The sequence below is a fragment of the Coccomyxa subellipsoidea genome (genome assembly GCF_000258705.1).
Source record: "Coccomyxa subellipsoidea C-169, whole genome shotgun sequence".
In the NCBI taxonomy this organism is placed as follows: domain Eukaryota; kingdom Viridiplantae; phylum Chlorophyta; class Trebouxiophyceae; family Coccomyxaceae; genus Coccomyxa; species Coccomyxa subellipsoidea.
In genome coordinates this window covers 706,393-733,781 of record NW_005178025.1, presented here as the reverse complement: position 1 = coordinate 733,781, position 27,389 = coordinate 706,393, and the positions used below count along the sequence as shown (strand labels likewise).

Below are 27,389 nucleotides of genomic sequence, written 5' to 3'. Positions count from 1 at the left end.
GGTGGTGGAGGGGATGCAAGGCCCCAAAATGCATGGGTTTGTGCTTTCTGGAGGATGTGAGAACATTGAAGGGTCAACCCAGTGCTGGACAAGCACAGGTCTTGCCTGAAGTGCAGCGCAAGAAAGGACGTACAGAAGATGCTGTATCGGTTACTTCTGTACCTCGTTTTTTTATTCCTCATCTATGCACTTCTTAAGAGGTGGGACTTCCGCAAATGTCCAACAAGACTAAAAACCTAAAGCATCTTGGATTGACGCTAAAAGTTTTACTGGGTAGATGTCTGAAGAAGTTAGTGGCATGCAACAAAATTATAGGGCTTGTGGGTGCAGGCTGCTGGGTCTTGCCTTGTCAAGGGCTGCGACCAATCGCCATGTGAGGGTGAATGTCAGCGAGATCGGCTTGCTGGTCAGCAAGGGCATCCACATCCACCTAGCCAAGGTGACTTCAGGAGCCCGCAAAACCCACAACCCCCACCTCCCACCATCAGGGCATCTGCCCCTGTGTTTCAAATCCAAAAAGACACATTTATATTTTCATAGTAACACGCAGGCCTGCAAAGGCTACTCGTCTTGTTCAAGCCCGCGATCGCAACCGATGGGGGTTGCTTGTGTGTGGGAGCAGGGGCCTATAGAGCACATATGGATCTCGGAAGTGAGCCTGGGGCGCACCAAGTCCGCCACAAAACTTGTGAAGGGCGTGGCAAAGGCGTGGAGCACCTACAAGCCAAGGCTGCCGCTGACAGTGCGGGGGGTGCGCATCGAGCTCAGAGAGGGGGAGGACCTGCCCCCCTGGGCACTGAGGGCCCCCCACAAAGAGGCCAGGGCGCCCCCCAAGCCTGCAAAGGCGGCCCCGGTGGGGAATGAGGCTGAGGAGAAGGGCAAGAGCGTGTCCCGGGGGTTATTCATTGCCCTGGCCGCCCGTCTGGCGTTTGTCATGCTGCCGGTGCTGCCCGTGCGCGTCAAGAACGTCTCCTTCGCCCACAAGGTGATCCCTCTCAGTCTCTTCCACCCACAACTTGCATGCAGCATGTAAGAGCAATTTTCAGCATGGTTTGAGGCTGATTGCAGTGGTGCAAATTTCAAGTGGTTGCTCCTGCAAGGCATCCTTTGCACCTTCTAACACATGAGTATAGAGGCCTGGGGCAGGTTCAGTATAGACGGTCTGATGTCCTGTCCTTGATAAACTGCAGAGCACGGGCATTCTGGCAGAGGTAGCGCGGGTGGAGCTGCTCTTTGTGTCATCCCAGCTGGCCTCCACGCTGCGCATGGACCTGCACATCCTGCCGGTGGTGGCCTCGCTCCTCACCGACCGGCCGGCCGGCACCGGCGCCGCCGCGGCCGCGGCTGGGGCCGGCGCACCGTCCTCGGATGCGCCGGAAGCTGCCTCACGCATGCCTGTGCTAGAGGTCACTGACCTGAATGTCTCTGCCACCATGCAGCTCATCGGGTGCGCATCTTTTGCCACACTCTTCCCCTGAACAAGCTTGTGAAGACGGTTCCCAGGGCATTCTCAATATTCCAATATTCTAATTTGTGGATGAAGTGAGCACATTCTTCTGTTGTTCAAGCTTTCTACGTGATCACGTTGCCATCCAGAGAAGAGAGCAGTGGGCGTGAAGCTCAGTACCGTGTATGGTAGGACTCGGTGGGGCGTTGCTAGTTTTTTCACATGGGTTGTGAGGGGTGGATGTTTGTCGGCGCAGGCAGAGCACGCTGCGGTGCAAGGCGGTGGCGCTGCAGCTGGGGGACATAGTAGTGATGGCCTCGCAGGCGCTGCTGGCGGCGGCGGCCGCTCTCAGGGCGGCCCCCAAGAAGCAGAAGCGCGCGCTCAAGCAGCCCCGGCCGCGATCGTCCTCGCCGCTAGAGGCCCTCCCTGGCGAGGTCACAGCCCTCGCCGCACTCATGCCAGACCTGGTGCGCCCTGTTTTGGCGCATCGCATGCATGCAAGGTCCCTCGCCGTCATGCATGTAGCTGTTGGTATCATATATACATAAGCAGGGACAGGTCAGTGGGAGGGGGGGTGGTGTCGCCTGGTATTTGCAAGGCGTACGGTGTCTGACTGTCCTGTCTAGCAGAGGCTGGCTTTTCTCGGCAAAAGAGACTAATTTTGAGGCAAATCAGGCCCACAGAGCAACTCACGAGGCCCTGAGGCAACGTTGAGGGAACTGTATTGTGCGTGTGTGTGCAGGTGGAGGTTGGGCTGAAGCAGTTGGCGTGCCACTTTGTGGGGGCCGGCCCTTCAGAGAGGTCGCTAGAGGCCTTTGCAGAGGCGAGCGCTCTGCAGATAAAGGGGCGCAAGCCGCTGCCCAAGAAGCCCTCGCGCAAATCCAGGCAGCAGCCTGACCTTGCCCCCCTCCAGCAGCCCCTCTACATCATTGATGGCAGCACCGGAGCCCTGCAGGTCTGCTTGGCTTTCCCACTGTTGTAAATTGACATATGCGGTGGAAGACATTTGCCCGCATCTTGGTGCCCAGCCCCCATCTGCTTCTGGGCCATTTAGTTGCCTGCGTCTTGGTGCCCATTTAGTCAGCTGCATTGCTCATGGGTTGCCTAGGGGAGCTGTCGTGTTGATTTAGTGTTGGTGGTGACGAAGTCCTCTATTTTGGGCGCAGTGTGGCATCGGAGTGGTGGGGCAGTTGCCGGCAGCTTCTGTGGCGTGCAAGGGGATTGAGTCGCAGATGCGCGTGTGCAAGCCGGCCAGCAATGGGGGGGAGGCAGCCAGGGGCAGCGCCAGCGTGGACAGGACAGAGTCAGCGGCAATTTCCTCCGACGGGCAAGAAGCAGCACCCGCCCCGCTGGCTCTGGTGCTGCAGGCGGACGCAGACGTCCACAGCCTGGTGACCAGCTGCTGCGCACAAACGCTGTATCAGCTGCCGTCAGCCATGCAGGAGGTGACAAAGGCGCTGCAGCCCGCCAAGGAGGGCACAGCTTCAGAGGGCATTGGCCGGGCGCCATCGGGGGCGCTTGTGACGGCGGATGAGGAGGCTGCGGCTGCAGAGACGGCGGCGGCGACCGCGCTCGGGGTTGCTGGTATGCAGCGGCAGCCGTCGGCCCGGCCCGGGCAGCTGACGCTACCCGACGGGCAGGGCGCGGGCAGCGACGGCAGCGCGGCGCCGTCGGCCGCGCCCTCGCCGCACGACGCGGCCGAGGAGCAGGCGCGGAGGGAGCGCAGCGAGTCGGGCGGCCTTGCCTGCGGCTCGAGCCCATCGGTGAGCAGCGCCGCGGAGGCCGCGCGCGCGGCCTGGGCCGCCTCGGCCGGCGGCGGCGCAGCCGCCGCGGCCATGGCCGAGCGCGCCCGGTGGCGCCCCGCGCGCGCGTCGTCCACCGGCGAGCCCAAACGCACGCTCGGCCTGAAGCTGTCCCCACGCACCTCCATGGGCAGCACCGCCACCGACCGGCTGCTCGGCCGGCGCGGCCTGGACGTCGTCGGCGGCAGCGATGACGTGGACGACGAGGATGGTAGCGGTGGCCGCGCCGTGGCGTTCCTGCTGGAGTGGGAGGCCTGCATGCGTGTGGACGCTGACAGCCGGCTGCAGCTTGTGGCGCCCGACAGCGCCGTCCTTGTGGCCTGCGGCTTTGACGAGCTGGGGATCAGCGGAAAGTCTGTCACGGCGCTGCGGCTCGGCGGCACCGATCGGGGCCGGCGGCCCTCGCAGGAGGCCGCAGGAATGCAGCGGAGAGGCTCTGCTGCGCTCCAAGAGGAGGATGAGCAGCAGGAGACTGGCCGGCCCGGCCTCTTCACTGCCGAATTCTCTGTGCAGGTGGGTTCCAGCGCCCAATTTTGATTTCACCTGATGCATGCATAATTGCATTGCCAAGTTTTGATTCAAGTTGATGCATGCATGAGTAAGAGACCAGAAGGTGGCCAGCAGGAACTTTTATGATGTCTTGTGTGGCGGTGTGCAGAACATATGCTTGGGCGTCCGGCCAGCAGCAGCCAAGGGCGGGGACGAGGGCGCTCCAAAGTTTGACAGCATGGCGAGCCTGCTGTCAGCCAGCAGCTTCTACGCGGGAGTGCAGCCGACTGAAAGTGAACTCATGCCCTCTGCCGAGCACAACGGGCCCTTCCTCCTCGAAGGTAGGCCTTGTTGCACATTCTTCGTCCTCAGCAACCTCTTCTGACTAACGACTGCCTCGAGAGCCCAGCACATGCATGCATGTCATATCTCACAAGGCTACCTCCGAGGTATCTGGCAGAAAGATAAGTAGCATGTTTGGGAGGGTACTTCAGCAAAAATGATGGGCTCTCTTGAACAAAGCAAATTGTATTTGCGCAGCCGAAGTGCGCACGAGCGCATTTTCAGTGGCGGCCGACGCGCAGCTTCTCCGCTCGGTGGCTGAGGTGGCGGCAGGCCTGGCACCCCCGGCCGGCTTCCTCCCGCCGCAGAAACGCGCCAGGCAGCCGCGCGCGAAGAACGGCCGGCGCAGCACGCCAAAGCCGGCCAAGCCGGAAAAGAGCGCGGCGAAAATCAGTGTTGTTACGGCGATCATGGCCTTTGAGGACATCAGCATCGCGTACGCGACGCGGGTCGAGGTGCCGCCCGCGTTCCGTAAGAAAAGCGCAAGGGGCGCGGAGCGGTGCGAGCTGCGCTTTGGGGTCGGCCGGCTGGCGGCCGCCGCGCGGCCTGCCGCCCAGCGTGCTGACCTGGAAATTGCCGACGTCACATTGACATACCTTGAATTCAAAGAGTCAGGTGCGTGCTCTTCCTTGCTGGATTGATTTATTCGACTGTTAATATGCCAGACCTGTTAAACCTCTATGTTTAACGTTGGATCGTGTGCCACTGTAAATTGATTTATGGCAATCCTATGTAAAGGTGCAATGCCAACAAGCGTCTGACTTGCTGTGCTTGCAGGTTCAGCAGGCAGTCATCAGCAGGGAGTGCTCGAGGCGGAGCGCACCGCATCACTGCTGGTCATCCAGGAGATGCTGGCAACAGCGCAGCTCCTCCCGGAAGTCGGAACACCCGCCTCCCATGAGCAGGAAGCTCAGAAGAAGCAGGGCGCAGAAGCTGCCGCGCTCGAGGCAGACCAGGACGCCAGGAGAGGCCCTTCGCGCTCCGCTTCAGACGCAGCAGCTGCGCTAATTATGTCGCAGCAGGCAGAAGTGAAGCCGTCAGAGGGGCGCCAGGAGACAAGCGCCAAGGCGGCAGCCGGCCGTCCGCGCGGCGCAGCCGTCAAGAGGCTGAAAGTGGGCGTGGAGCTGGAGGGCCTGCATGCGAACTTCAATGCCGAGGCCGTCTTTGCTGCGTGCCAGATCGCCGTAGACGCGAAGGCCGTGCAGGGCATGCTTGCTGCGCCGGCAGATGCGGCCCTGGCGTCTCCGGCTTCTGCGGAGCTGCCTCCTGTCTTGGAGCGCAGCGAGCCGCCGAGCCCGGCCGCCGCGACGCCGGCCGCAAAGTGGAAGGCGACCGTCGCTGCGGCCACCGGCAAGGGCGCGGCGGCCGCCAAGGCTAGCCCGAGGGCTCCCGTGAAGAAGGTCCCCGCGCCGAAGCTGGACCTGCAGCTAGCTGCGCGGCTGGGCGATTTGCGCGGCGACATGTGGCTGTCGGACGATGTCTGCTGGGGCGTCCACATCGGCGCCGTCACCGCCGCGTACGCGCCGCGATGCGCGGTTGTCGAGCGTGTCACGCTGACGCTCAACAATGCGCCGCTGATGCACCTGGCGGCGGCGGTAGCTACCGTGCAGCTGCCGGGGAAGCTGGAGCCGGCCGCGCCGGCCGCGGACCCCTGGGCGGCCTTCGGCGGCGCCGAGGCCGGGGACGCGGCAGACCTAGGCCGCGTGCTTACCGGCGGCAGCCTCGTGGCGGCTTCCCCGCTCGCGGAAGCTGCCGCGGATGAGCACGCCGCGCTCGAGACAGTGTCGCATGTTGGCTCGCAGGTCACCGACCTGACGCTGGACGACGGGGATCGGACGCTGTCGCGCCAGACGACGGCCATGTCGGCGCGGTGGCAGGACATTGCAGAGATGGGGTCGGGCTCGGAGGTGGGCGATGCCACGCCGATGAAGCGGGCGGAGCCGGGGCCGGTGCTGACCGGGCCGCTGCCCCAGCGGCCATTCGGGCAAGGGCTTGAGCGGCTGCCTGCCGCCTACCGCAGAGCCGGGCTCACGGCGTGGGCAGGCGACCTGGCAACACAGGTGTGCGGAAACACTCGCTTGATTTCTCAATGCTGTTCATGCAGTTGTATTTCCTACTAACTTGCACTGATTTCCTGTAATGTGACGCACTTCCGAGCAGCAAAGAACCAATCCTGTCCTCCCACCCACAAATAAGTGACAAGTTGATTTCGTCAAACAAGTTTGCATTTCATTTACTTTGAGCAATTCCTTGAGCACATTCTGCTGCAGCCAGTCACTCTGCCTGAATACTTCTGTGTTGCGTCTGGCAAAGGCCCCTGGAGCTGAGGCTGCCAAGCAGAAGACCACAGGCAAGGCAGAGCAGGTCCCTGCGCCGCCGCTGGCAATCATTGAGGCGTGGCTGTCGGATGCCAGCGTCACACTGCCATTTGACAGAGACCCCGGCACCGCCGAGCGCTTCACCGAGCTCTGGGCCAAAGCTTTCAAGGAGGTGGGTTTTTTTGCCTCCATTTCTGCGCTGTTTTCATCACTTTCATATTCATATTTGCTCTGCTGGTCCCCATGTAAGGATCAATGCCACTGCCCTTTGAACCAGTGTCTTCTTGAGATTCGCAAGACTCTTGACAGTCCCTCAACAGAAAGATGCACTCAATTACATGTGCACTCTTATTGAGGGTCTCGTTGAGAGTCTCTCAAGAGAGGGAGAGTCACTTGATTTTTTGTGTTCACAATGTAGCTCTTGAGCAGCAAAGCAGCAGGTCTGATTTGTGCCATCTTTTCTTCTGCAGGCCCTGGCGCCGCATCTGGAGGCGCTGCGGTCAACAAAGGAGGCAAAGCCGGCCAAGTTGGAGGGGGAAACAGGCAAAGGCGAGCGTGCCCTGGTGGAGGCCAGGCTGTACCTAACAGGCGCTGTCTTCAAGATGGACCACCACCCCATGGAGGTGTGCCTCCCCCTCCCAACTCTCTTTTTGTAAGGATTCAAAGAGTCAATGGCATGTGGTATACAGATGTTCCATTGTCCTGCATTTTGGTTCTTTGTTTGCATGCCACCGCCCATTCCATGCAAACAACAGCCACCATTAGGAAGCACCTTTTAAGGCACCGGGGGTAGGTTCCAGGGTTCTCAAGGTCTAAGGGCTTAAGGGGTGAAGTCTGAGCGTCTGAAGCGGCAGCAGCAGTGGCTGGAGAACTTGCTCGGCCGCAGGCATGTCTTGCTTGCTTATATCTTCAGTGTGCGACCAGCACTGCAGCCTGCATCCTTGTTCACCTCCGGTTGTCGAGCATGCATCTGTTACAATACATCCACCTGGAAGAGCAAGAAGGTATCTGTTACTTAACCACAGGCATGACTGCCAGTGCTGCAGCCTGCATCTTTGTAAAGTTCCGTCAATGTCGACACATTCAGCAGCAAAATAAAGAGGGTGTCTGCTATTTCTGCCACAGGCGTGGCTGGCGGTGCACGGCCCGCTGCTGCGGGGAGCGGCGGCGCGGTCGTCGCTTTGGAGCCGGGTCGTGTCGGCCGCCGCGCCCGACGTGGCCGGCCGCGCGCTGAAAGAGGGAACGCCCGCCGAGCTCATCTGCGAGCAGGCCGCGCAGTCCTACCGCTCCGCCGCCCAACAGGTGAGAGCTCTCAGGACCTTTAATAAATTTTGTCTAGCACGGAACCTTAAAGACACCGTGCAATGTTGACAATGCACCGCCGCGGGGGTGAATGAAATGTCCAAAAAAAGGACCTAAATTTGCAGAGAGAAGGACCAGGTCAAAGACAGCATATTTTGCACCAAAAAATAGTACGAAAGGTGAAATGCTGCACAGAACAGCAAATTGGACCTCGGTTGTTGGAGCTGTCATTCTGAGTAATGTGGGGTGTTTGAAGGTGGAGAGTGAGGATCTGCGGACAACAGACGGGGCCGCCCTGATGCGCGTGACGGCTACGACGGCCGAGGCGCTGTTCGTTGTGTACGGCCACGGGCCGGCCAGCGAGCGCGCCACGCTGTCCCACATTGTCGCCGTGGACCCGCCCTCCGCCAATGTCCAGCTGAAAGAGGTACTGTCAACTGGTTCACTCTGAAGAGTGAATAAATCTGTTTGCATTGCATGTGCTGATAATCGTGTCACGGGGCCAGCTAAGACTGGTGAGAACGAGTATTGCTTTGCAATTGCTCTGCATTTTTTTCAAGATGATTTGCTGAGGCAGGAGGTTACCTGTCCCTCTAAAGCAGCTTGACTCATATTCTGGATGTGCTTTGCATGTTTTTTCAGAGGCAGGAGGTCCATTTTCTCTCTCTGAAAGTCAAGTGCAGGGGGTGGAATATGTGTACTGGCAGCCTTTGCCATTGCCACTTCTTGCCTGCGCGGCAGGTGTTGCCTTGGCATTGAGCCTGGTTTGGCGCTGTTGCACAGGTGAGCATGATAGCGGTGGACGCGGCCCTGGGCCCCATTACGGTGATGTTCTCGGGCGCGCTGGAGCCGATCGCGGCGGCTGGCGCAACGACGGTTTTTGGCCGGCTGGCCGTGGCGCGCCAGGTCACTGCGCCCCCCGCTCTCTACACCCGCCAGCTGCCCGTCGGCCGACTGCGCTCCGTCGAGATCGCGGTGCGTGCAGATTTTCCCCTCTCAGAAATATTGAGCGGGAATTTGTCGGGCACGAGGTTCTACCCAAACTTTTGGCAAGAATTGAATGCGTTTCACAGTGCTGCGCTCCTTCCGCAGCCATCGGCAAGCCAACAAGTCTGCTTGTCTTTTCAACAGCACCCCGATTTGCGAGGGTATGCAAGGTGCTTGGAGCTGCAATGTCTTATTTGGTGCTGCTGGAAGTCTGTAGTCAGAGCTGGATACATTTGTGCATGTGGGGCGCTGTGCTACGCCTGCTTTGCCGCTCCTGGCTCCAAAGTGCTTCACAGCGTGGCAATGCAATGGGTTCTGGCAAGTTGTAGACAGCGTATGGGGACTACGAGTGTTGATACAGCAGACACCAACTGGCGACCGTGGGATGCTGCACAGGTGGCGATAAAGGGTAGCCGAGCGATGGTAAAGGTGTACACTGATCTGCAAGTTGCAGTGGAGGACGTCCAGTCCTGGTACAGCGTAGGCCTGGAGCCCACCATCGGCCTGGTACGCCCTCGCTTGCATCCCTCATGCACGTCCATGTTCTGTTGCGCTACAAGCATGGAGCCCTCTTTTGCATGTTTGTAAAGATCTTTGAAGCACTTTTCAATTGCGTTTTGAAGCTTTGTAACAGGTAAGAAACGCGTGTATATGACGCTCTCAGGTGCCTGCACAAACTTGCGTATTGATGTTCCCTTGGTCGTTGCTGCATTGGGTCTGCCTGGGAGTGCGTGAGCCATGCTGCGCTTGGTTGGATGCACCTGGGTCACAAACTGCTGAGGTGGCGGTGGTGGGGGTGTGCAGCTGTCGCAGGCGGGCAAGCGGATGAGCCCGTCGGACCCGGACAAGACGCGGCTGCCGAGCGCGAGCCTGCCCTTCTGGGACCTCATGCGCTTCGTCTGGCGCGGCCGCATCGGCCTCACCGCACGGTGCCTCCCCTTTTTCATGTCCCTCCCATCAGAACACAAACTTTTGCGAAGCATGAGAAGCATGCACCAGGCAGCAGATCTTGCTGATCTTGCTGAATCACAGGCTCCTTCTTATGTGCATGTAAGGGCGGGCGGGGTTGATGTAATCTAGTGATGTGCCTGTCTGCTGCCACTGTTAGCAAATGTGATAGGCAGAGCAATGGCATGGCGGTATCAGCTGCTGCCATGGTGAGAGGGGACCAAAATTGGCCTTCCTCTCAAAGCTCTTCCTCTGTGCTTCCGGCCATGATGTCCTCTTTCTTTGTGTTTCAAGCCAGATTTCTCCAGGGAACAGCTGATATGCGTGAGGTTGCAGCCTGGAGTTGACCGGTCGTCCTTTGCGCAGGCGGTTTGAGTTTGTGATGGGCAAGACGGCGCGGCCGGACGTCAGCGCAGCTTCGGAGCGCATGCAGGTTTGCGCTGACTACGCGCGCGTGCGGCTGGCGTTCGGCGGCGTGCTGGAGGCAGCCCTCAGCGGCGTCACCTCCACCGCCTACAGGGTACACACACCACACCTGCTTTGAACCGCTCTTGTCCCGCTCAACAGACTACAACTTCAAAGGATGCAAGGATCGCAGCAGAGCCTGGCGCAGAATTCCCAGATGACTCTGCCCTTTCATTTGAGGCCGTTTGGCTAGGTGCATAGGTTGGATTGTGCCGCATACGTGTCACGGCGGAAAAAAACCATATTTCTACTTTAGTATTGAGGATTGAAGAAATTAATCTTCTTTACTGCTGCAGGCTGCGGGGCTGGATCAGGCGGCGGGTACGTTGCTGGCGCTGCCGCTGGTGGACTTCCCGGCCGGCTACGTGCGCGCGGCGCTGCAGTGGGAGCTCTGCCGCGGCCGCCACGCCGACGACCACCACCTGCACCCGGCCACTCCCCCGGTGAGGCCGCATTTGATGCTCACTTCCCATCTTGCCTTGACTTTACTTTGTCGGTGCATGTTGGTAGGTTCAGGCAGGTCCAGGCCACATTAGTCGGCTCCATAACTTTGGCGTCTGTCAAAATTGTATTAGGAAGAAGCCAGCATGGTGCAGCAATTGCATGCTGACAGCTTGCTGCCATGCTGTCTGACGAAAATGCCCGCTGGCACACATGCATCCTGCGATGCTTGCATGCTAGTGGATGCTTGAAGCGCACCAGCCTCTTGCCCCTTCTGATGATCTTCAGGCTGCTCTGATGGGGTGCGATCTGCACAGGATGGGGATGCGAGGCAGCGGCCAATCGACATGGTGTCCGAGTACAAGTGCGTGGCGCTCAACGTGGACATGGAAGCCACCGTTGGCGACCGGCCAACAGTGGATGCTCTGATCGCCGCGAGCAGTGTCGATGAGGGCGCTAGAGAGGAGGATGCGTGGGCCGCCGCTGCGCCCGCGGCCGAGCCGCCAAGGGGCGCAAAATTAGGGTCTCCAGGGGTTGATGAAGTTGATGGGGACGATGCTGGGTCGGAGACGGGGTCAATTCGCGGCAGTGCGGGCGGCTGTGGCAACGGCGTGATGGCCTACTTTGGCGACAACCAGGCACGCATGCATGCATGCTTCCTTGAGTGACTTTTTGTGGAACAGCGTACATGACCCCGGTCCCAAGGACTGTTGCAAGAACCTCAGGAACCCATAGAAAGCTGTTTCAACGGGCTTTGAGAGCGATGTCATGTGCGCAGTTCTGACCCTACCCCTTTCTAGGGAAGTGATACCCAACAAGAAGGGGAGGTAAATGGTCTTGTAGACGTAGCAAATCTCCTCACGTCGTTTCAAGCGTTCATGGTGTGCGTGCGCAGGTGGCGTTCTTCAAGTCGCTGATAGAGCTGACTAAGACCCCCCTGCCGTGGCTGCGCATGGTGAACAAGCGTGGCACCTTCTTCCTGCCCCTGGACCCCCGCAGACCCCCGTCCACCTCCCTCCCCAAACTCCTCAAAAAGTGCGCGCCCCCCACCCCCTTGCTCCTGTACGGATTTGAACGTTACTGCCTCCTGCAGTGTTGGGATCACATAATGATTATGAATCACAACTTATGACAAACCAGCAAGCATGTGCAGCATGCTCAAGCTTGGGAAGCTGTCAATGCAAGGGGCATCATGCCTGCGCGCATGCATGCAGTTCCCTGCAGCAGCTCATTAAGGAAACACCAGAATGCCAAATGGAAACATTGAAATACCCCAAGAAACCCTAAGAAAGTAAAACTATGGCGCTGATATCTGCGCAAATGGTGGTCAGGTTTGCGATAAGTGTGACGGCGGCGCCGCTGAGCGTGGTGCACCACACGGTGGACCTGGACAATGCGAGCTGCGGGCTGACGCTGAGCTGCGGCAGCGCGCGCTACGGCGGCCGCGTGCTCATGAACCAGCCCACCCCCGGCTCCGTGAAACCCGGCATGTCATCCATCGCCCGCAAGCGGTGGGCGCCTCGGCCCGTACTTCCAACTCCATGCCTACCCCTTCCTGCTGTTGTTTGCGCCGCCGATGGCAGGAGCTTTACTTTGTGCTGATGAAGGAGAGCTTGTTGTATCATGAACGGGTCTCGTGACCACTTCTCCTCATGTGTGTGGCTTGGCACCAGCGGCACACAGGGTGCAAGGGGCAATGCATTTGTCCAGATGACAATTTGCAGAAGGTGCGGCTTGACACTGAATGGGGTCAATCTGGCGCGCAGGGAGGCGAGCAGGACAACAACGACAACTCTGCTGACTGACGTGGCTGCGGAGGGCGTCACGTTCCACTGGGGCACTGCCTCCGCCTGGCGCGCGCCCGACAATGGCACCGGGGTGCGTGCACTCTACTCACTAATTTCTGCGGCAACCTCTTCCTGCTCAGCAGCGCGTATTTCCTGCGCCCTCCGCCCAGTGCAACCATTGTCTGCACTTATATGTCAGCCTGGCACCCGGCGCTCAACTTCCTGTGAGAAATTTGTCGGTTAGAACTGATATACCCCATCTTTCGTTTGCAAAGTTTCCCTATTAGCAGTCCTCAAAGCGTCTCTTCTATCTGAAATCAATAATCTAACTCACTGCGCAGGTGCAGGACGAGCAGGACAAGCTGCTGACGCTGCTGGACGCGAGCGCGACTCTGGCATCGGCCGCCGGCGCGGCGGCGAAGATTGGCGACGACACCGGCGTGGCCGGCTTGCGCGGCGGCCCGGGGGGCGTTCGCCGCGTGGCGGCCGCAACCGCGCGCCCCGAGCACTTCATCCTTTCCATCGCCGCCTGCAAGGTGCACGAGGAGCGGCCGGACCCCCGGCGCGCCACCGCCACCCTTGATCAGCAGCGGTGCGCGGCCCTTGTTTTTTGCTCTTCGTGCCCCTCTGAGGAGGCGTATCAGGGAGTCTATGCCCGACTACCTAAATACCATGTCTGTATCGAATTACCTAAATAGTTCCCCTGGGCGCCTGGGCATCAGCAGCACCCCTGGGTGCAGCCGACCCGTTTTGTAATATGATCTGGAAAAGCGGCGTTTCATCATCGCCTTCCAGATTGCTAGACGTGCACTGCCTGCGAGGGTGTAGCAATTTTGGAGACGCCGGTGATGCGCTGCTTTGGACCCACATTCTATTTGCCATAGTGTCTTGGAATTGTGCTAATGACAGCAAGTCTAATGAGACTTGCGTGCGAGAGTACATGTGGTCATCACATACATAAACACACAAGGTTGTAGATCCTCAACTTGAGGATGATCGGTGCACACAGGCCGCTGAAGGTGACGGCACAGGACTGTCGGGTGGTGGTAGACGTGGAGGCGCGCAACGCAGTCACGGCTATGGTGCTGCACCTGGTCTCGGCCTTCAAGATGCCGGCCAAGCCGCGGCCGCCGGCCGAGCCGCCGCGCGCCGCGCCCCACCTCGCCGACCTACCCGCCAAGCTACGCCCGACCTCCGGCGGCGACTTCGGCCGCCGCCGCGCCGCCATGCTGTCCCTCGCACCGTCAGCGTCCCTCGAGGCTGGGGGAAATCTCCTGCGCACTCTGTTGCAGCAGCAAAAGGTGTGCTGCCCTCCTGGCCCTTGTGTCCTCCTTTGGGTCAATCACGACGATTTGTATCTTGTACTATATGCAGACAGGAAGGATACGTTACAAATTGCCTATTGAGTCAAACATCATGTTGAGGCTTTCAGAATGCCGCTTCGTCTTTCAGATTCTGGCTGAAGTCATCAGGTGTAGGCCATGGCACCTGGGAGAGCTCGACAGAATGTGTCATGAGCTTTACTCATAGGCTCAGAGAGTGTGGGCAGATAGTGGCTGCATGTTGAAACTGACATATGTGGACCTGCAGGTGCCGGGGGCGCCCGGGGGTCAGATATCGAGCGTGGCGGAGAGCGCGAATGAGGGTGAGGATGAGGATGCCAACGCCCCTGCAGACCTGGCCTCCATCGCCAGCCACAGCCGACGCGTCACCGACGACTCCGCCACCAGCCGCACAGGTGAACCAGAACATCTCCTGCCACATTTGAAAGATTCGTGTGTGTAGTGGAGACATGTGGTGCTGCCAGGCTCATGCGCAAGACCGCGCTTGCTCTGCATGCGGAGCACAAGCAAGAGGGGGCTGAATTGATGGCCGCTCATGGCAAAGCTAGGGCCCGTCCTGTGAGCTGAGCCCCCTGCTAAGCAGGATCAAGGGCTGTTCAAGGGCTGTTCTGGTATGAGGGGCTCACTATCAGGTGCCCACATCATCAGGGGCATTCAAAGCATGCGGGTGAACTAAGGCTAATCCCCAGCTAATCAAGGGGTCAGCTTAACTTATCCAAGCTGGCCTGACAAGTAGAGCTAGCAGGTACTCACCGCTGCCATTCACTTCTGACGGAGATCACACCGCCAGGTATTGATGGCCTAATTTCTGGAGGCCATGAACAACCATGTGCGCTGTGCTTGGGAGCAGGTGAGGAGGATACGGGTGGAGAGGGTGACATGGCGGAGCGAGCCACGCGGCTGTCGGACTCCGGGGGCTCGCGCGATATGGAGGACGGGGGCGACGAAGCGAGCGACGAAGCCATGCGCGCCATGCTTGGCGCCCAGGAATACAACGAGGTGCCATTTTTCACCCCTGTTGCTTCTCATGTGACCCATGCAAGCCTGAAATTACCCACTCAAGAAGGTCATTGTCGGCCCTGACATGCACTTCTTGGACTCCTTCAGTGGTTGTGCTGGCATTCAATAAACCCTTGGATGTGTCTATGAGTGGATTATCTAGATCATGCCAACCCAGATCAAGTTATTCCAGGTCAGCACATGCACCGGACAGCCCAGGGAGCATGTGTGTCCCTTGAGTCATGCAGGATTCCAAACTGGTAAATAAAGTAATTCATTAATCAGGTGGTTGATTACCGAATGCTGCACCTGCTGATGTTCTACTGCGAATCTGCAGGAGATCCGGGAGCGCTCGCGGCGGGAGGAGGCGGCGGAGCTGCGGCAGGGGGTGGTCAAGTGGGAGGTGGAGGTTTCGCTGCTGCAGATTAATCTCTGCTCCGAGCGCGCCGCCGGCAGCTTTCTCCTGGCCGCCCAGCGCGCCCAGATCGGCGGCCGCGTCCTGTCCCTCTCCAATCGCAACGTGCTCTCCGTCGAGATGCAGGCGCGGCCCCCCAGCCATCTTGAAAATCTCCATCCTCAATTCATGGACTTCTGACCATGACACAGCACACAGCATGAATAGGAGATTGTATCAATTTCTAAGTGACTTCTGGACATGACACAGCACATATCATGTACACCTCATGGTGAGAGCAGGGTCGGACAAGCCTTGCACCATGCTTTCTTCCACATATGCAGCTGCAATTTGCGCCACTGCTCGCAACAGTGGATGATGAAGCAAAGGACAAGCAGCTTTTGCCGCGCCGTCAAGTAGAAGAAAGGCGCTGACATGGGAGGTGGCTTGTCTGGTGCAGGAGGTGCAGGGGCACATAGCGCAGGCGGACATCGACCCGGGGGCGGCCACGCCGTGGCTGCGCGTGCGAGAGGGCGTCCTCTGCCCGACCCCCGGCGCCGGCGTGGCGCTCAAGCGCGTTTTCAATCCCTTCGACTGGCAACTGCGCCATTACCGCACCGCCGGCCCCGCCGCCTCACAGGCGGCCGTCGCCAATCACTCTCGCCAGAGCCTCGCCGACCGCAGCAAGTCCCACATCTGCGGCAGCACCAGCGGCGCCGCCGCCGGCTCTGGCGGAGACGAGGCGCGCCATTTTTTTTTCTTTTTTTCTTTTTGTTGTCTGCCTTTTTTTAAGCAACAGAATGCATGGGTCCACCTATTCTTGTTGCTGGTGCGGGGGTGGGTGCGCTATCGCAGCAATGCAGAAGGGACTTGGGGTTTGCGAAGTGCATGCGACTTGATGGGTAGATTGTTGGTGCTGAGTCAGATGATGTGTGCGCAGGTGCGGCTGCGCGTGCCGGAGATCAGCGTTGCCATGGACGCCAAGGAGTTTGAGATCCTGCAGGACGTCGCCGCCCACCTGGCCGGGGAGCAGGTGCACTGTCATTCCACATTCACAATTCTGTTAATTTAAACCTGCAATTTATTGCTGGAACGCATCTGCAGCGAGATTAAAGGATCACTGATGTCTGGCCGCCAGCGGGCTGGCAGGAAGGCAGTATCACCTCCCCACCAAGAACCTGCAATGTGCTGCCGTTGGGGGCATGTACATTTCGCCTGGACCCTAGGCTCACGTGTTGTGGCTACTGTGTGACAGATGCCTGCGGTGGAAGGTATCGGCACGGACGCGGCTCTGCTGTACGAGGCAGAGAGCGAAGAGGTGGTGGTCGCCCGTGACACATTCGCGTCCGTGCGGCAGTACGTCATCTCCCTGCAGGAAGAGGTGAGCCGCCCGCCCTCAATCCGCCCCCACATACAACCCGCAAGAACCCCAAGTCTCTGTGCCTTCAACCTCCTTGCATCTTGCAAGGCATACCCTTACATCTTGCAGGTGCCACCCTCCTCCATCCGCCCCCAAATGCACCCCACAAGAATCCAATGCCTGCGATCCTTCAATTTTTCATGTTCTACAAGTTGCCGGCCACTCCAGCCGCACGTCCCGGCATCTTACGAGGGGAGTGAGCTCTTGCCGGCAGCAAAGATGAAGAAAATGTGCTTTTGGAAAGGTTGTGTACTGCCCAGCAATATTGGTGCGGCTGGTGTGCTGCAGACACTGGCGGTGGCGAGCGGTGGCCGGCCGGGTGTGACGCGCAGCCGCAGCCTTTGCAGAATCCGGTCACCGCTGCGGGCATCATCCAACCTGTCGCGCATGTCCACTGGCCTCTCCCAGCAGGTGAGATCCTCGACTTCAGCTTGCTGCGTTTGCCCGCCTATGTATTCTTTCCTGCTTTTTGCCTGTGTCTCTTTCCTGCTGTCATTCCAGGCTGGCATTGCCTTTGAAAGGTTCTGAACAGACGAAAGACAGTATGATCTTGACAGCCAGGCCATATAGGTCTTAAAGGAGCTTACATTATTTCTGTTATAGAAATCCTGCTTTATTTGCCGAATTTCTGCCCTATGCCAGTATAGACCTCAGCCGCCAAGTGATTTGACCTGCTGAGACAAGCATGGCGCAATCACACCTGCGCTCATGTTGCCAGCCTGCGTGTGCTCAGTCCAAGCTGCTGTCTGCCGGGCAATGAAAGAAGACATTGAAGGAAAAGAAAATATTGGTCAGTGGAAGAGTTGTCCGTCTTGATAAATGTAATACTGTGCGCGGCGGTAAATGCGCTGTTTCTCCTGCCGCGTGTAAATGCATGGAGGTGAGCGGTGGTAGAAGAGACTGTTTTCTGGCGCAGGGCGGCGAGGGTCCGCAGTGGCTGGACAGCATGGGCCAGGCGCTCAAGGATTATCTGGACGACCTGCGCTCCGGCGCCGCGTATGCCCCTACCCCCCTTTGTGCTTATGCTTCCTCACGTGATCATTACGTCCTAGATGGCAGCTTCAACCTTGCCAGTCTGTTCTTTTCAACCATCAGCACATCTAGTTTGGCAATGCCTGGGTGTCCTTGGAAATTGCAGGCCTGTCACAAGCAGCAGTCAATGTGCGAGATATCAATGAAGGTCACTTCCCCGCCAAACAGTACTGCACTGATGGCCGCCGCTACACCCAAGTACATGAGAATTGCCATTTTTGGTCAAGATCTACATATGACTGGTTGTCTGGCGGCTGCAGGGAGGAGCACCAGGCTCAGGCGGTGGCGCTGCGATGGAGTGGTGAGCAGATGGAGGGCGCGCGTCAGGCGTTGTCAGCCGCCCGCTCGGCCCTGCAGGCCCTCAAGGCTGTCGAGAAGAAGCGCCAGCAGAAGGTTCCGCCCCTCCTTTACCACCCCCACCTGAATTGTTGTTCAGGGGACTCGGAATCAACTGTTTTATACTCCCCTGCTCTGTTCTCCTGCCGTGTTTGCGGGGAATGTGCCTGCCTCAATTGCTGCCTGGCAGACAATGATGACATATGCTGGTGGTTGCCTGTGGCAGACATTAGCGTTATTACTACTGCGTAATGAGACTCGATAGGCCGTAGTTGCAAGGATGCATTGAGATTTTTGAACCGTTTCTCATGAGAGGTGTAAGGGTGGTGGGTGACCGGGGGAGTGTATCTGCACAGCTGGAGAGGGCCAGCCGGCTGGCGCTGGAGTTTGACGGGGTGTCGTGGGCGCTGTGCCACGGGCGCACCCCCTTCATCGAGATGTCACTCTCCGGCATCTCCCTCGTCAACCTGCGCAACCGCGACCAGTCCGGTGCGCCAATTTTACAATCTGTTTGTGGGCTTGACGGCGCTAAATTTCAGCAACACTGCACGTGGCAATCAAAAGAGCTCCAGAATTATCATACGTCTGTGCGGACATGCAAACAGTTTATAAAAGCCAGCATGATGGGCTCTTGTAGCCTCATAGCCTAGTATTACTGTATCACGTCGGGCTGAGCTCATTTGTGGGATGCTGGCGGCAATGCAGGCAACAGCAAGCTGGTGATCCACAGCGCGACGGTGCGCGACGCAACCGGCTCGCTAGCGGCGGCCCCCGGCACCGACGCCGGCGCGGTCCTGACGCTGTGGAATCCGGACGAGAGCTGGTCGCGTGACGCGCTGCTGCGGGTGAACGCTGTGCTCGGGCCGGCCACGCGCACGCACACCATCTACGAGCACATTGAGCTTGTGGTTCACCCTCTCGGCGTCCACCTCAACGAAGCCATCGCATCCTCGTTCTGGGTGCGGCCGCCTGTTGCATTCCCTATGGGTCTGCAGTGCCTTGTGATGTCGTCCTACATAGTCTTTTAAGTGGGATTTTTTGTGAACTGGGATGTGTGGTTTCTGCTTGTGCCCTTATTGCCGGAAGCTTGAGCATGGGCACAAGGAGGGAATGACTGTCCCTGTTCATATGAATACAAGTGGAACACCATGCTTTGCTTTTTGCAGTCTTGTCAGCCTGCCACAGGGCGCTTGCAGAGCTGTAGCACTAAGCACCTTTGTGCCAAAGAACAGCAAGCAGTGCAAAACAGGCAGTAGCTGTGGGAGAGCCAATCAGAGCACAATGCGGGCACACTCACCTGCTGATTATTACAAAGGTCAGGGGGTGAGACGGTGCTGATTGCTGACTGCATGCCTGTGCAGGAGTACTTCTTTCCCAAGCGCGAGGAGAGGGAGGAGGGCACGGCCGGAACCAAGAGGCAGCAGACCTGGGTACGCAGCGTGGACGCCAAGCTCAAGTCGCGCAAGAGCGCGCAGGGCGCAGGGTTTGCCTCTGCAGACGGGGCCGCCGCTGCCGCTGACCTGGCGCCGCCTGATCTGGCGGCTGTGCGCCTCGGCCGGCCGGACATCGGCGGGTCCAAATCCGCCGTCACCACGCCCCACGTTCCCTCTGCATCAGGTGCAATTTTTGGACTTATGCAGTTCTCCCACCTTGCGTCACTGTCATTGTATTGCTAGTTTCTACTTGTGATATCACCTTGCTTTCTTGCCACTGTATTACTTGCAATCTGCTAGCATCTAGTTTGTATTATCGCCTTGCGTTCTTGCCACCACATTGCGTGCAAATTTGCTGATTCTTGGTCTGATTGAGGTGACCACCTCGACAAGAAAGGATTCTTACCCTGTGCCATGGTGCAATTTTTAGAGTAGGCACAGGCTTGCAATATAAGCATCTGATGTGTTTTCTCAGTTTGGATCAGTGCGGCTTGCAGGGTCGGGCCGGCCGTTCTCTGCCTCGGAGGTGCACCGGCGCGGCCCCCACTGGGACGGCAGCTCCGCTGCAGAAATGCTCAAGCAGGTCCGCCACTGCCTCCCCTCTGCTCAGCCTCTTGCCTGCTTGCAGCTTCCCTGCCTAAGTCGTCCCGTGCAAGCCATTTACATTTTCCCCTTTCACTGAGAGCCTCCCTTAGGAGCTGAGCTGAGAGACGGCCCTGTCCTCTACCTGAGGCCTTACGATAGCAGAAAGGGCATGCTGACATGCGTGAAATTCCAGACACCAAGAATGACATGGCGACATGCCATGTGTTAAATAACGCCAAGTTTGATGTCTTGATCCTGCAGAGCCACAAGGCGCTGGCGTTGCGGCGGCTGTCGGAGCGGCCAGGCGCGGAGGCGGCCGCGGCGGAGGACGGCGACGAAGAAGCCGTGCTGGCGCTTGCTGCCGAGCACAAGGCTGCTCTGGCCGCTCAACGCAAGGATGCTGTGGAAGGCCGCAAGGCGCTCTTCGTGCACGTTCGCCTCAACCGCGTGCACTGCCGCGTCACTTACCAGGTGCGGGCTTCCTTCCCCTGTGATACCCGCAGTTCTGTCTTTACATTCCTGCTGTGCCTCTATGCTTAGCAGGTCACCTGCTGCTGGGTCAACTGCCAGGTGCAGGCTGCCTTCTCCTCTGATATCCGACAGTCTGTTTTATTGTCAACCTGCTCTCCCAGGTGCCTTAGCGCTTGGCCTCCTTAGTCTCAAGCCTTGGGTGTAGAGAAATGTCCTTTTCTTCCTGGGGTCATGTGAATATTAAACTTCTATGATACTGGTTCAAGAGATCAGAGTGCAAAACAAAGGTGCAGCGGTAGCGATTCTTGCATTTCCAGCGTGCATGGGGGCTTGCATGGGGGCTCGCAATGGTGCCTTTGGTCACACTTCAGGCGGGCATTCTTGCCTTGAAGAGTGTGTTGAAGAGTTGAAGAGTTCAGTAGTGACCTGGGACACAGTAATTTATAATTGCGGCTGGCGCAGGGGTACCCGGTGAACATAAAGGATCTGAAGGTGCTGCTGGACAAGCGAGTGTACCGCGACCTGGAGGGGCAGTGGCGCGACCTCTTCAACCGTCTCAAGTGGGACACCGTCAAATCCGCCCTCAAATCCGTTGCCGGCCTCCAGGGCCGCAAGTTCAAGGTGCGCGCCCGCTTTCGTTCAGAGTTTATATTCACTTAATGCACAGTATTCCTGCCAGGATAGGCAAGTTGCTTCTAAGTCCTACCCTTTGTTGGGAATTGCCAGCTCCAAGCAAGACCCAATCAAACGACTGTGCTCGAAGATATCACCACTGAGTGTGATTACAAGAGGGCATATTTGCGTCCCTCGCATATCGTATTTCAAAGAAGATATAATTCTGCAATGTGCATGCACAGAGGTGCTGCTGTGACGCACTGGGATACGGTCATTGTTGGGCTGTAACTGGTGCGAGTGAGAGAGAGAGTGCTGAGGGCGTGAGGTGTGACATGTTGCAGGAGCTGATGCCGACCAAGGAGGCGGAAGACAGCGATGGGGCGACGCGCGCAGGCACGGGCCAGCTCAAGTCGTGGCTGGGCGGCCTCGGCAAGAAGGCCAAGGACCCCGACACCCTCAAGGTGCAAACTCCGAATCCTGCTTCCCTCCAGTTAGACCCAACAACCCAGCCCGCATGGCTGGTAGCCTGGTGGGGATTGCTAGCTTGGGCAGGGAGGTGCCACCTTTAGAGCAAACCTTGCCCACCAGTGCACGCTTTTGCTTGTCAGCCTACGGCATGATGTTTTCAAAGCTCCGTACGCCCCAAAAGTCTGTTCCTCTCCACCGTGCCACCACGTGAGGCGTAGATGGTGGCATAATCCATTGCTCTTGCTATATCAAATTATAGGACATGTTGCTTCCACTTGTTGCATGGGGCGGCTGCAGTGCAAACTCAAGGCTAGCGGTGTTTTCATAAAGAGTGCCAGCGTTCTGCAAGCGCCGTTGTTCCCTCATCGCAAGGACTGGGTCTTCAATACCCCACAATCATTACACAATGAGCATTATTATTGATAATCACGCTGTGGGTACCCCAAATAATTGTAAGAATTGTTATTGTATGGACCTCGTGCGCAGGCAAAGCTGCGGGAGAGGGAGCAGCAGAGGAAGGAGCGGCTGCTGCTGGGCAAGACGCCCACCTCCGGCGGCTTGCTGCGCGGCCTCTCGACCACGTCGATGCAGCCGGCGGCGGCGGCTGCCGCGGCGTCGATCGACGACATCGGCGTCTTGCGCAGCAACGACAAGCTCCTGGCCGGGCTCTTCCAGCCGCAGCGCTCCGAGTCCGCCACCGCCGGCCGCTCAGCCGCCATGATCAGCCCCAGGTCCTTTACCTTCACTTCTTTGCTATTTGCTGTGGACTTTGGTACTTTTTGGAACATAGCACAACATATCTTGCGTTGTGTGCACCTGTTCATCATTGTCAGATGTACCTAGAGCTGATTCCGACGGTGACTTGTACTCTTTGAACATGATCAGCGCCAGGCGCACACGCAGACCAAAGTCATTTCCTTGCCCATTGTTGTTCACTCTGATCTTTGTACTGTCCTTCAGAAACATCTTGATATCTGCTCTGGTTACCATACCATCTTTTCGCGTTGTTCTAAAAGGGCGTTGCACAATCTCTTTTTATTGAAGGCCCCAGTCTCAACAAGCACCTGTCAAGCACCCCGTCAGGAATTTCCAGGTTTTTCCCAGGCCTTAGAGTCAAGGGCGCAGAAAGCATTTTCTGATCCTCATGCGCTGCATCTTTCAGCCTTTCCAATGTGATGTCCGGGATAGATACAGTATCACAAAATATTAATGGTCGTTGCTCTGAGCGTATTGTTACTACTATTATTACACGCTTTTCTTGCCAGAAGCAAGGTGCGTCTGCAGACAAGCTGCAGTAAAGGCTGCCAAAATCCTACCCCTTGATGGACCCGCCAGATCCAAGCAAGACCCAATCAACCGTGGGTGTAATCTGAGCGTATACTCAATCTGTATATGGGTGCAGGGGGGAGGGTGACCGCTCCGGGCGCCCGCCAACGGGGATGGTGCGGCCGCTGGGCAGCGCGAGCAGCGCTGAGCTGGCATCGCACCTCATCAGCCCGCGCACTCTCTCCGGCAGCCCCCTGCCCCTCGCCAGCTCCATGGCCAGCGCTGCCAGGTAAATTGCGACTGAACTGCCTTCGCTGTGCAAACAATACCTGTAGCCGGCTCAATGGAACCCCACACTGTGTAATTTTTCCTGCGGTTGACTGACATGCCAACAGGCTGGTGCAGGAGTAGACTTATAGGTATGCGGGGCTTTGCTTTTTGAAGAGCAAGGGTGGAGTTGTCTCATGCCCTCGACCAGGAATCGTGATATCTGACATCTCTGCAGAAGCCTGATGCCGAGTTTCCCTTGTCAATGGGCATGGGATGGGTCTCCATATTTGACCACCTTTGTGGTTGGACATCTGTGGCTTGTACCTTGATCCTGGGCTGTCTGCTTTTTGCCATGTATTGCTGCATGAGGTCCACAAAATCTTGTGCATGCAAGGGCATGGTCATATAGGCGCTGAATGCCTTGGCCACATCACATGCAGTTTTTTCCTGACAGAGAGGGTGCACATTGTGGTGTGTGCAGCAGCAGCATGAGGAGCAGCCCCAGCAGTGATCTGGGCAGCTCCTTGGAGCCGCCGGCCTCCCCCTTCCAGCAGCCGCAGCGCTCCAGCATTGGCGCTGATCGGCTGCAGGCGCTGCTTGGTCCCATCTCCTCGGACGGACCCCCCGTTCCCCCCAGCGGCTTCAGCACCGCCCTCAGGACCCCCCACTCTGGCAGCAGCATCTCCAGGTTTGACCATGGATTCTTTTGCTGTCTTCCTGCTTACTGCTTGGCAGTCAAGGGGCAGAAACATGCTGTTAGCTCTAACAATGTGTTCCTGCCCCCGGACTGCCAAGACAATGTAAACTCCCATTCTGCTGAGGTACTTTTGCATCGTAACCAAGAATGATTTATGCTTAGATATGCAGGGGGTAGCTTGATATGTCTTTGACAGGTGTGCTGAGAAGCAGCTGTCTGGTCTGTGTCAGAGTAGGGGTGATGAAAGTATCTGGTGGGTTCATCTATCTCGATGTAGGAGTGATGAAAGTGTTGTGCTGTGCAGTGCGCGCAGTGCCAGCGGCGCCATGGGCAGCCAGGACCTGAGTGATCTGGACCTCCCCCCCAACAGCACCCCTCTGCCCTCGCAGTCCTCCCTCAAGGCCAAACCGGTGTGCAACCTGCTCCCGTCCCTCAGCACGTACCACTCATGATGGCCCCAGTGAACTCAGTCAAGACTGCAGGAGACAGGACAGGATGGAGGATTACTGGTGAAGCAAAGATTTGGAGCTGGCGTGAGGTGTGTGTGTGCGCTGTGCAGGCATTGAGGAACAGGCGAGACACCGATCCGGGGCACGCGGGAAAGTCGGTGCGCTTCGGGGACGCTGCATCTGACGGCAGCCGCCGAACGAGCGAGACCGGGGACGCGGTCGACCCCACGCAGCCGTCCTTTAGCAGCGCTGGCAGCGTAGAGTTCGAGAACGCCCAGGTGACCTTTCGGGCCTGGCACATTCTGCGGGTCACTTGGGGCGCACAGTATCTCGTTCAGGGATGATGTGTAGTTGTCCATACACCTCAGGTACTTGTCCCAAGGTGTATTTTAATTGCCCACATGAAGGTGTCCACGTGCGTAATTGAGCACCTGTTACATCCATTGCAGGAGCTCAAGGTGGGCAGCAAGACGCTGGGCAACATGCTGAGCAGCGGACGCTACGAGGTGGTTGCCATGGAAGACGTGCGCGCCTCCCTGCGCAGCCCCCGCATCTCCGCGCCGGCCGCCCTGCCGACCGCCCCGCCGGCCATGCTGGGCCAGTCGCCAGCCGCCTCCGAGCAATTCCCGAGCTCGCGCACCTGGCCGCCGGACGGGGGGCGCTCCCCTCGGCCCGACCAGCCGGCGTGCCCCGCGACGGCAGAGTCCGCCGGTGCCGGGGATCCCCCAGCGGCTGCCGTGCCGGCGGAGCCGGCCGAGCGCAGCTCCGGCGATCCACGCAGCGCCTTTGCGGACTCCGCGACGACGCCCGCACCGGCGACGCCGGTGCAGGTGTCGCCGCGCGGCCCGTACCCGCAGATCGAGACCAACGTCACGCGCTCTGGACGGCTGTTGGCCGATGATCAACTGGAAAACTCAAAAGCCGGCTCAACCGAGCTCATCATCGCGCAGATGCAGAGCGACGCTGCGGCCGCCCGGCAGCACAGGCGCGCGATTTCTGGGCAAGGGCCGTGGCCCTGCTCCGCGGCCGGCAACGGTGATAGCGACCAAGACCGCGTCCCGATCGCCTCGGCTGTTATTGCGCCTACGAGCGTCACGCCGCTGCCGAGCCCCTTCAGCCTGGAGGGCGGAAGCCAGCTGCTGGGGCAGGACTCTCCTGCGTCGTACGACGGTGACAAAGCGGATGCCGAGGCGGACGCGGATGCTGCAGCACCCCTGCCGCTCGGAGACACGTCGCCGGCTCCGCTCATCGACATGCCGAGCGCCTCCAAGCGAACCTCCTACGACAGGCAGGACCCCCCAAACATTTGTCTCCTGTATGCCTGCAACAGCAGACTGATTTCAAGCCTTTCTACCTGCCGATGACTTTTGTCTCACAGCAAGCTCAAGTGTGTCTACACATGCAACACCTTCTCAACGCATGATTGTCTTGGTGTTGCAATATTTGAATGTTTGTGATGATGATCATGATGATGATGCAGGAGCAGCTCGGGCGGCTGGGCGCCGGGCATGTCGGCTGCGCATCTGCTCATAGCGGCGGCCGGTGGGCTGCCAGAGGCGGGCGAAGGTGCGCTGCAGCCGCGCGCCAGCTACACGCCCTCTCCGGAGCGCAGCAGCTTCGGCGAAGCTTCCCCGGCGCGGCGGCCGTCTCAGGATGCGCCCGCCTCCGTGTGGGCCTCTCCTGAGGAGCAGCGGCGGCTGTCAGGGCAACAAGAGCCGCCACTGAGGAGCCAGGGGTCGGCGGGGCATGGAGAAAGTGCACGGAGGAGCTCGGCATCGCAAGTGCAGAGCGGCAGTGAGGATGAGGGCGAGGTGGGCCTGCGGCTGGAGGACCTTCTCTCCGGAGGCAGCAGTGAGTGTTTTGCATCCCCCTCTGCCGCTCCTCCTCTATGGGCTCTCCTACAGTTCGGATACAGCAGAGTCAGCCTTAAGATCTTGGAAGCGTTTCAGTATCAAGTGCTTGCGTGGCGCTGTGTGTGGGCACGACAACACACAGTCACAAGACTGTTTGGCCGCTGGAAGGTTTGGAATCCGCAAAAGGGGTGTATGCATTTGCGTGTTCAGTCCACTGTGCTGAGGGTAACCTTTGTGCTGCGTCTGCAGTTGTCGACCTGGAAGATGACGAGGATGAGGAGGTGTCAAGCTCACTGGAGGGGTCACAGGCGTCCGGTGGCAGGCGAGCCTGGGCTGGACCCCCCTCTGCCATGGAGGGGCTCTCCATGGCCGGCTTCAAGGCCTCCGCCAACAAGACCTCCAAGCAGTGCGCACCATCCTGCCTGCTATCTTTCAGGGGTATTTGCAATACTAGTGTTATTTCGTTTTGCACTTAGAATTTACATGTATCTTCCAACCCGATGATCAGCAAGCGCAGCAGCATCCTTTTGCGCCCATGTGAAGTCAGGATATGAAAGTGAATGTGAATGCATGTGCTGCACGTGATTCTGTGCCTGTCGTGGACTTAATTGAAAGCTGTGTGCATGCAACGGTGGACGTTAAGAGTTGCTCTTTACATGATCTTATGCCTGCTGTGAATCTAAGTCAAAGGTGTCTGCATGCAGGGCGTCTGACCTGTTCAACAAGGCAGGGACCATGCTGAAGAAGGATCTTGGCAAGGCGGGCAGCTTGCTGAAGAAAGACCTTGGAAAGGCAAGCAACGCATTTGGATTCAATTGGCGGGCAGAATAGCCATCGTCAGTTGGGTATCCAGGAGATGCAGAGAACGGAGAGACGAGCAGTGCAGCCAAATGAGCGCCACTGCTTGTGCAATAAATGACCCATCGACAACTGTCCAGTCTGACTGCAGATGATTTCTTCACCTTTACATTCTCTTGTGAGTCAGGGAAAATGGTACCGTTCAAGAATGCACATTTCAAGATTAGCACGTCGTTTTGGTTTTCGCGGTTTGCTTGCTTCTTATACATGTTCAGCAGCGTATGTGCATGTCAAGCGCTTACAGAGTAAGATATGGCCCCTGGGAAGTTCTGAGTATTTGGTCTTTTCAGCAGCGACTCTGATACCGGTCATTTTCAGAAGGCGCTCATATGTAGGTACAGCGCAAGCGTTTACTTGGCAATAAATAAGACTAGGCCAGTCTGTTGAGAGGGCGCCATATGGCACATATTGGGTTGCACATATATGCACACCTGACAAAGCCACAATCGTCAGGTAGCTACCTACGGGTTGAGATTCAAAACCTGGAGCAATGATGAATACACCAGAAGACACAGAAGATGTTCAATGTAACGCAAAGGAGACATCAATGTGAGCTCATGGAGCACATTTGC

The 27,389-nt window shown here is 58.2% G+C and overlaps 1 protein-coding gene across 1 annotated transcript; it reads left to right on the top strand.

Moving 5' to 3' along the window:
• Positions 1-13: 13 nt before the first annotated feature.
• On the top strand, positions 14-26,790 carry COCSUDRAFT_58398 (hypothetical protein; the record flags this gene model as incomplete). The annotated part of the gene is made up of 50 exons (XM_005644140.1): positions 14-36; positions 331-439; positions 623-985; positions 1,191-1,447; positions 1,704-1,914; positions 2,190-2,402; positions 2,614-3,762; positions 3,908-4,079; positions 4,279-4,695; positions 4,858-6,140; positions 6,394-6,570; positions 6,869-7,021; positions 7,524-7,700; positions 7,957-8,127; positions 8,484-8,675; positions 9,084-9,194; positions 9,492-9,616; positions 10,002-10,155; positions 10,397-10,543; positions 10,859-11,152; positions 11,437-11,576; positions 11,873-12,052; positions 12,308-12,419; positions 12,670-12,920; positions 13,338-13,629; positions 13,919-14,066; positions 14,522-14,670; positions 15,008-15,190; positions 15,525-15,710; positions 16,005-16,097; positions 16,320-16,445; positions 16,773-16,895; positions 17,401-17,480; positions 17,777-17,909; positions 18,209-18,341; positions 18,558-18,811; positions 19,214-19,469; positions 19,783-19,868; positions 20,132-20,341; positions 20,804-20,962; positions 21,298-21,417; positions 21,911-22,155; positions 22,827-22,979; positions 23,442-23,648; positions 23,962-24,067; positions 24,217-24,384; positions 24,556-25,421; positions 25,587-25,957; positions 26,209-26,365; positions 26,664-26,790. The coding sequence occupies 50 exons, from the start codon at positions 14-16 to the stop codon at positions 26,788-26,790; spliced, it is 11,712 nt and encodes a 3,903-aa protein (XP_005644197.1).
• Positions 26,791-27,389: the final 599 nt, after the last annotated feature.